At 36.9% G+C, this 8,486-nt stretch overlaps 6 protein-coding genes across 6 annotated transcripts in view; 5 read left to right on the top strand and 1 right to left on the bottom strand.

Moving 5' to 3' along the window:
• Nucleotides 1-1,820, top strand: part of FDP41_013787 (uncharacterized protein) — a gene marked incomplete at both ends in the record, with an annotated part of 2,235 nt that extends 415 nt beyond the window's left edge. The window contains 5 exons of the mRNA XM_044704454.1: nt 58-240; nt 312-512; nt 632-715; nt 770-931; nt 1,231-1,820. Coding sequence (XP_044564851.1) covers nt 58-240; nt 312-512; nt 632-715; nt 770-931; nt 1,231-1,820 — 1,220 coding nt within the window. The remainder of the gene's footprint in view (nt 1-57; nt 241-311; nt 513-631; nt 716-769; nt 932-1,230) is intronic.
• Nucleotides 1,821-2,229: 409 nt separating this feature from the next.
• On the top strand, nt 2,230-2,859 carry FDP41_013786 (uncharacterized protein; the record flags this gene model as incomplete). Its single annotated transcript, XM_044704453.1, has 1 exon — nt 2,230-2,859. One exon carries the CDS (start codon nt 2,230-2,232, stop codon nt 2,857-2,859), a length of 630 nt encoding a protein of 209 aa, XP_044564850.1.
• Nucleotides 2,860-3,310: 451 nt separating this feature from the next.
• Nucleotides 3,311-4,158, top strand: FDP41_013785 (uncharacterized protein; the record flags this gene model as incomplete). The annotated part of the gene is made up of 2 exons (XM_044704452.1): nt 3,311-3,844; nt 3,940-4,158. 2 exons carry the CDS (start codon nt 3,311-3,313, stop codon nt 4,156-4,158), a joined length of 753 nt encoding a protein of 250 aa, XP_044564849.1.
• A 533-nt stretch (nt 4,159-4,691) lies between these two features.
• FDP41_013784 (uncharacterized protein) lies at nt 4,692-5,215 on the bottom strand (the record flags this gene model as incomplete). The annotated part of the gene is made up of 2 exons (XM_044704451.1): nt 4,692-5,161; nt 5,209-5,215. 2 exons carry the CDS (start codon nt 5,213-5,215, stop codon nt 4,692-4,694), a joined length of 477 nt encoding a protein of 158 aa, XP_044564848.1.
• Nucleotides 5,216-6,131: 916 nt separating this feature from the next.
• Nucleotides 6,132-7,682, top strand: FDP41_013783 (uncharacterized protein; the record flags this gene model as incomplete). The annotated part of the gene is made up of 2 exons (XM_044704450.1): nt 6,132-6,221; nt 6,399-7,682. The coding sequence occupies 2 exons, from the start codon at nt 6,132-6,134 to the stop codon at nt 7,680-7,682; spliced, it is 1,374 nt and encodes a 457-aa protein (XP_044564847.1).
• Nucleotides 7,683-8,048: 366 nt separating this feature from the next.
• The window catches only part of FDP41_013782 (uncharacterized protein), a gene marked incomplete at both ends in the record, with an annotated part of 846 nt that continues 408 nt past the window's right edge, over nt 8,049-8,486 (top strand). The window contains one exon of the mRNA XM_044704449.1: nt 8,049-8,456. Coding sequence (XP_044564846.1) covers nt 8,049-8,456 — 408 coding nt within the window. The remainder of the gene's footprint in view (nt 8,457-8,486) is intronic.

The following is an 8,486-nucleotide window of genomic DNA, read 5'->3' as shown; positions in this document are numbered from 1 at the left end:
ATTCATGGGCAAACTTACCACCTGATTATTTTTTTTAATGTCGATACGATTGTAAAGATTGCGTGTGGAAGAATCCAAAGGACGGTTACAAAGAAGGTCAAAATGTGTCAGACGAAACTTGCCAAGCATTGTTTGGAAGCGACTCTTGTTGCTCTATTTCTAATCAATATAATTCTCTCTGTCAAGATGTGGATCAAACCTTGTGGGATTATCAAGATAGTGTCATTCTTTTTTGCTGTGGTAAGTGTGAGAGTTTGCAAAGTTGTAAAATTGTACATGCCACTTCATTTCTTGTTGAAAGGGAAATTCAGGAGGAATATCTTCGAAAGGAAATACTGAATCTCCTGCAACAGCAAAGAATGTAATCGCTGTGGGTGCAAGTTTGACCTCAAATTCTGCATTCGAGGAATCTGTGTATTATGAAGATTTTAAAAACAACATTCAAAATGCTAAATTACCATTCTCAACTCCTGACGAATGTTGTGCCTATACTGGAAAAAATCAAGAATTTGGTAAGTTTATCTTTTGTCTTCTTTTCAAATTTTTTTTGTAATGTATTAAATGGAATCGTTTGGAATTCTTTTTTTGGAACCTTATTGGAATAATCTCTTATTGTTTTGAATAAGAATAGTTCGAGCTGTCTGCTGTCCAAGTGCATGGAAGAACTTATACACGAGCAATCCATCCACCTTCAATGAGTTCAATTTGGCCTTTTGTAAGTATTCCTTTCATCCCCTTTCGATTTGAATCATCCTTTTGCTTGTCATAGTCTCTTCCAAAGGTCCAGCAGTGGGTAATAGTATCAAACCTGATGTGACAGGAATTAGTTACAATGTAGTGAGTGCTCATTCCGATGGAGACACGACCACTAATCAATGTGGAACCATTTCACCAGCCCTTGGAAATTCAGCTGCTTTAATGACCTCTATGGGTATGTAATTTTAGAACTATTGTGTTTGTTAAATATTTCAAATCACCATTCCCTATTGATACTCCATTCATTGAAAATATCAATTAAACCATTTTAAAATTATATTAATATTATGTCAATCCTAGGAACCTCCATGGCCACTCCATTGATTGCTGGAGCCGCTGCTTTATTGAGAGTTTTTCCAAACCAAAATGAACATTTCGAACCCTTCAGGCCCCTTATTAAAAGCTGCTCTTGTTCATAGCTCCATTCCCATGAGTGGAATTGTGGTCTCCAAAATTGGCAAATCAAACTCTCAGATTTAGGAAGTCCAAACTCTTACGAAGGTTTTGGAAGAGTTTATTTGGGAAGTTTGTTACAAAATCAAGATGGTACTCCATTGAACATTCTCGTGAAGGAACAATCCTTTAAAAGCATTTCAAATTCTCTCAAATTATGTTTCAAGAGAGTGAATGGAAACAACGCAATTCAAACTTCACCCATCTTTAAGGTCACTCTTGCATGGTATGATTATCCAGGAAGTGTTGCGGTTGTGCCTCAACTTTTGAGTGATTTGAACCTATTCATCAATACCTATGTGATCAACACTAATGTTTCAAAACTTTCAGTGATTGCTGGAAATTATGGAAACCAAGTGGACACGACGAATAATGTGGAAAGAATGGTGGAAGAATTACCCCATTCATCCTTGAAAGAGAGTTCTGTGTATGTGAGTGTGGCCGTCTATGTGACTTCAATCTTGAAAGCAAATCGACAACCTTTTGCTCTCTTAATCACCTATCCGAAAGAAATGTTTGAGGCAATGGATCCAACAAACCCTTCATGTCTCTATACCACTGATTTTCAACCCCTCCACCTCTTTCAGATGAAGCTATTGTTGGAATTGTGATTGGAGTATTGTTGACAATAGTGTTGGTTGTGGGTTTGACGGCAGTGATGTATTTGGTCGTTGTGAAACGATGTCGATCACAAAAAGTGCTGCTGCTGTTGCTGTTGGTCATGATGTAAATTCAGACTATTCTAGTGGAAGATAGATGTTGTAAAGAAGATCTCATTGGGGATAATCTTTTAACTCTTCAAGTGTGAGATAAAAACAGTTTGTTCTTTTCACGAAAAATGTGAGCTCAATGATTGACCATTAAAAGTTAGGATGTAAATGTAATTCATGTCACAGCACCGAGTCTTGTTTTTTTGAAACTCGTGAAAGTCTTGTCAATGCAAAAAGACAACACTTATTGTAATATTAACACTTGGATCATGAACGCAGAGATTCCAATCATCAATTCATCAATTCAAAAATGTCTAAAGAAGAAGAAGTGAGAATTGCTCTTGTTTCCTCACCAGAGGCATTTCAGAAAGTCATGTCGGTTCGGAGACAAGTCTTTGTGGAGGAGCAACACATTGATGCCTCTTCGGAATTTGATGAAAATGATTCAACGTTTTCCGAACAATTAAATTCATCCTTGTATCGGGATGATGTTCAACAAACAAATTCAATGATGAGATATTATCTGGCTGAATTGGTGCCAATTAATCATGATGGTCATGATGATGGTGGTGGTCATGATGATGAATCAAACTTGTCAAGAAGTTCATCAAAGATTGGAGGTACTTGTAGAGTCCGAAAGACAGGACCAAACGCTTGGAAGATGGAAAGGTTTGCCGTTCTCAAGGATTTACGTGGCTTTGGCATTGGTCGGAAATTATTGAGATTTGTGTTATTGGATTTGAGTACTAGGAATCAAGAACAACAACAACAAGAAAGCAAACCACCAAAAATCTACCTCCATGCACAACTGTCTGCTGTGCCATTCTATCAGAAATGCATTTTCCAAGAGGAGAGACTAAAAGGAAGATTTTTGATTGTGGGAGAGCCTTTCGAGGAAGCTTTTATCCCTCATTGCAAAATGGAATGGCAATGGGAATGAACAAAGGATCCATTGCCACTCTGAACCATCCATATGAACAAATGGATTTCAAAAAGTAATTCAATAGGACCCAATGCACACACCAATTCACACCAATATTGTTGAATGACAAGTCGCTTCTGATGTGTTTTACACACACAACTTGACATTTGAAATCCCATGTTCTCTTTAATCAACAACAAGAAAAATTTTTTCACAACTCTTTCGTCACGTCATCATCTCTGACGATCATAAAAATCTGATAACCCACTCTCTTTTGCTCTCTCGCTCGCTCTTCTTTGACTCTTATCAAGACATCGAATAACACTCGGCTCCTGTTGTACCTTCACAACAACAACATAATAATTTTTCATAATCAACAATAACACACCACCACCAATCTTGTACCATCATCTATCCCTTTCGATTTCATCATCATCATCATCATCATCAACTCATCATCATTTAAAAAATGTCTCAATTATCACCTGATGAAACTCTTCGTATTGTTCGTCATTTCCTTTTGAGCTCTCCTCCTGGACAATTCGAAGATGTATTGTATGATATCAGAGAATTGGTAGCCAATGATCAACTTTTAAACACTGGAGCCTTTGATATCTTCCGTACTTACAATGTTGAACAATTGATTCCTGTTGAAGTCCCTAATCAGACCTACAAGGTGATTTTGTCCAAGTACAATGAAATCACTCCACAGACTTATCTTGATCCAGTCTCTGATCAGGTTCTCACAGTGGATCATGTGAAGGGACAAGTTACCGGTGTTTCTCCTGCCTCGTCTGATATTCTCAACAACTCGTTGAAACAAAAGAAGGACAAACTTGTCAAGGCAATCCAAAAGTATGTGGATGACCACTACCTTTCCGGTATTTCCAGTGTTTTCCCATCACAAAGAGATGACCAAAAGGGTGAATTAATTATCTGTATTACAGCCAGCAAATTCAATGATAAGAACTTTTGGAGTGGTAGATGGAGAAGTGTCTATCGTGTGAGTTTTGCCGATGACAAGGTCAAGTGTCTGGCTCCATGAAAGTCAATTGTCACTACTATGAGAACGGTAATGTTCAATTGAACACTTCAAAGGAGCACGCAGAAACTGTGGATGGTGGTGATTCTTTTGCTGACAATATTGTCAAGATGTTGGTTAAGGCTGAAGGTAACTTCCAAACTCAAATTGATACCTCTTGTGCCAACTTGAACGAAACATTCAAGAGTTTGAGACGTCCATTGCCAATGACCAAGACTTTGTTTGATTTTGCCTCCTCTCAACACAAATTGGCACGTGAATTTGGTGGTAATTAAATTATTATGATCAAGATGAAATGACACAAACACATATATGCGAGCAAAAGAGTTCATTTTGCTCTACTTGTTATTATAAATTATTATTATTATTATTATTGAATTTTATTTCACATTGTCGAGGGATTGTGAGAATGCATTTCCATTCGAAAATGCAGAGTTTGCATTCTTTATCAAAAGCAATGATGTAAAAGGATTGCGTTATAGTTCAAGAATCATCAAATATGGGCAAGAAAGGATCCAAAAACAACAAAGCCAAGTTTGACATTCGAGTCCGTCCAATGGAAAGAGCTACCGAAAAGACTCTCTTCACACAAAATTGAGACAAGGTTGTCTCTTCTGATGAAGGCCGAGTAAGGAAGTGGATTGTGTGATTCAATGCGTATGGATGGAGCTACGTACCTCATCGTTTGCATTTCATGCATATCCAATCAGATTTCAAGTGTGTCACACAACGGTATATTTTCAAACCTTGAATCAGCAACAACCATTTGAATTAAACTCGAAGTGGTCAACTTCAATCATCTCCATATTTACACAATCGATGGTGGCAGATTGTTATTGAATGTATATTGAACTGCTGGCTGCTGCGACTCATGATTCACTCCCAATTGAATCGGTTGAACATTGCTCGTGGAGGGCATGACCACTCCAGGTTCTCTCATCACATAAGGTTGGTCCATCTGTGTTTGTTCATGCGTACCATGCATGGTGCTTCCGTCTTGTCTGAAATCTCTCACATTCGCATTCGGAGGCAATTTCATTTCTACCATTGTACCACTTCCTGAGATAGTGGTTGGCACTCGAATTGTTTCTGCATTCATAGCTCTCTCTAATTCCATTCTCTCTACTTCTGCTTGCTGTCGTTGTTCCATTCTTCGTCGAATCATTAGTTGATACCTCTTGATGAGTAAAATCAAAGACAAGACAAAGAGAACGACAGAAACAATGACCACATAGAGAGGCCATGAATAAAAGCCTTCCCAATTGATGGTGGTGGTACCTGTTTACTCATTCTCATGTTCACGTTTCAAATTCACAACCACATACACCACATACACAATGACAAAGGCAATTAAACATGTTAAGGAACACAGAGTGACGAGGATAGAGGCTACCAAGAATTGAGTGTTTTGTCGATGGAGAAGAGTATTGGAAGGATCCACTGTGTGGGTAGTTGTTGTGCTAGTTGTGGTGGTGATGATTCGGTTTGGAGTGGTAGCAGTCGTTGAGGGAACGACTCGGGATGTGGTTGCTGGTGAGGTGGGCATCAATGAGTTAGGGTGTGTTCTGGTATTCAAGGGAATGATCAAAATGATGATGATACATCAATGATGTAATGAATGAATGAGTGAAAATAGGATGGTTCCTAAAAAGCAATCAATATTGGCTACGATAAAGAGGGTAATAAATATTTGATTAATCCAAATCGAGTAATGAACAAACGGTGGAGGCCAAGAGGATCTATGAGGTTTGATTTGATTATTACTACTATTATTATGCAAGGATGATTCTTTTCAACACAACAATGGTGTTTTCGGAAACTACTAATGTTGATCAACAGAGATCGGAGGCTTGAGAATAATTATTATTTGGAGTAAACACCTAAAGAAGATGATGTGAATCACAAGACACAATTTTTTCTCTTCTAGAAGCGCACACGAAAAAGGGGTTGTTCAATCCCGATTGGAAAAGGACTTTTTCAAATCGATGCGATAAATGTGTTTTGTCGTTGAGACTTACTGTAAAGTGCTGCGAAAACCACAATGAGGGAACATGAATATCAGCTAAATGACAACCGTTTGGGTTAGATATATATTCTTCAGCGAGACATGTTGCAAGTTGCTGACCAGCATTGAAATCGCAGGATCTTTGGCCAATTTAGCAATTTTTCAAAAGAAAAAAAAACCCCAAAAATATTGATCCAACATCGCTTTGAGCAAAATCATCACATGGTCCGAACACAGAAAATCATGATGGTAGTGGAACAGAAGGATCGTTTATTTATTAGTGATGAAAATGTACAAATGATAATTCTTGATTTTTCAAATTCCTCTTCTTCTGTTGGTGAAAATTGTGGAGATAATCTTTCGAGATGGGAACTATTATTGAGAAAGAAATTCTCACTTCAACAAGAAGGAAAAAAAGAAATGGCTCGAAAATAGAGAATTGAAATATGAAAAGTTCTTCCCTGTAGAATTTATGAATGATAAAAATTTGTTTTGAATTATATAAAAAAGTATGGTTATGGATTAGAATATGCATCAAAACAATTAAGGAAAGATCGAGAATTTGTCTTGGAAGTGGTTCAACAAAAGGGAGATGCATTTCAATTTGCAAGTAAGGCCATTCGTAGTGATAAAGAGGTTGCATTAGAGGCCACAAGATACAGCCCAAAAGTTTGGAAATATGTTTCTTCAGAGCTTCAAAACGACAAGAAACTTGCATTAGAGATGATCCAACGGAATGGATTGGCTCTATATTACGCACCATATGAGCTTGAGATTGATAAAGAAATTGTTTTAACTGCTGTTAAGCAAAATGGTGAAGCATTGAAGTATGCGTATGATAATTTGAAATCAGATAAGGAAATTGCATTGGAAGCAGTCAAACAAAACAAGAGGGCACTTCGATTCGTACCCGATAATTTATTGTCAGATGATGAATTCATGTTGACAGTTCTCAAATTAATAGCTCCAGAATTTTCTTATTTAAATTCTTTTGATTATTCAAAAAAAGAAATCATGATAAAACTCGTTCAAGAAAATGGAATGTTACTTTCATTTGTAAGTGATGAGCTTAAGAAGGATCGAGATATTGTGTTGAATGCAGTCAAAAATAACGGCGGTTCCCTTGAATTTGCTTCTGATGAGTTGAGGAATGACAAAGAAATTGCACTACAAGCTGTTAAACAATTTATCTCTCTATTACGCTGTGCATTGTGTAATGTCTCTTCTGAATTGAGGAGAGACAAAGAAGTTGTGTTAAATGCTGTAACTCAAGACGGATTTTCACTTCAATATTCGTCAGATGAATTGAAGAATGACAAAGAGGTTGTATTAGCGGCTGTCAGACAATATGGGCCTGCTCTCAAATTTGCATCGAATGTATTGAAAAACGATCGAGAAGTAGTTTTGGAAGCAGTAAGAGAAAGTGGTTTTGCTCTCGATTTTGCGAGTGAAATGATGAAACGTGATCGAGAAATTGTTTTAGAAGCTATCAAGCAAACACCTTTGTCTGTGAATTATGTACCTCACGATCTATTGAACGACAAACAATTCTTGTTAGAAGTTGTTAAATATGAACGTCAGTATTTACTAGATTGTGCGCCAAAAGAAATTGCATTCGACAAAGAATTTTTATTACAAGCAATCATACTCAATTGTCTTTCCATTATATCACCTCGAAGTAATGATTATATTTTATCAGATAAGGAACTCATGTTAGAAGCTGTGAAGAATAATGGATATGCATTGAAGTATGCAATTGAAGAATTTCAGAACGATACAGAACTTGAAATATAAGCTCTCAAATGCAATGGTTTTGTATTGAAATATAGTGATGAACTTTATCAAGCAAGAATGCAAAATTGTTATTACGGAGCTTATTTGGGAAATGATTATTGAATGCAAGCAAAACGGTCTTTCACATGTAGTTCCTTCATTCAATACATATTCTTCCTTGTTTCAGCCCACTTCCTTATACAGAGTAAAGTCAGTCCATCAAGTTTTATAAATGTTTTCATCTTTGAAATAGAAAGCACAATAAAATCCTTCGTCGTTCTTTTCAGAAGATTGATTCCAAAAATTATTTGAATTGAAAAAAAAATTGTTGGGCCATCATCCTTGTTCGACAACATTCCACATCATCACCGTCAAGGAATAACAACCATGGTAACCCGAGCAGATAGACTCCGTAGGAAAAAAAAAAAAAAGAAGAACACTACCAAGGCGGTAGATACCATTGGTAAATTGAGAAAATTGAAAAAACACTTTCCCGAACTCACCCAACCTTTAAAGCCTAAACCTGGATTTACCAAACAACCCGAAGAGAGTTTTTCATCCATTACCAATGAAGAGGAATTGAGATTGGAGAGAGAACTTTCTGAAAATCCACTCTCCTATGATGCTCGGATGAAATTGAAGAGAGAAATTATGAAGAGAGAATTCCGTGATGATTTGAGTAAATTAATGAAAGAGGATGAGGCTAAATTTCAATTATCATTCACTCCGAAACCTACTGAATCATCAGTTAATAAGAAGAAGATGGAAAAGGATGAACAATCAACAACGAAAGGAGTGTCATCATCAACTGGATCCTCCGAAAGC

This window comes from Naegleria fowleri (assembly GCF_008403515.1).
Source record: "Naegleria fowleri strain ATCC 30894 chromosome Unknown tig20, whole genome shotgun sequence".
Taxonomy (NCBI): domain Eukaryota; phylum Heterolobosea; class Eutetramitea; order Acrasida; family Naegleriidae; genus Naegleria; species Naegleria fowleri.
Note: the sequence above shows the minus strand (reverse complement) of the source record. Positions and strands in the feature narration are given on the sequence as shown.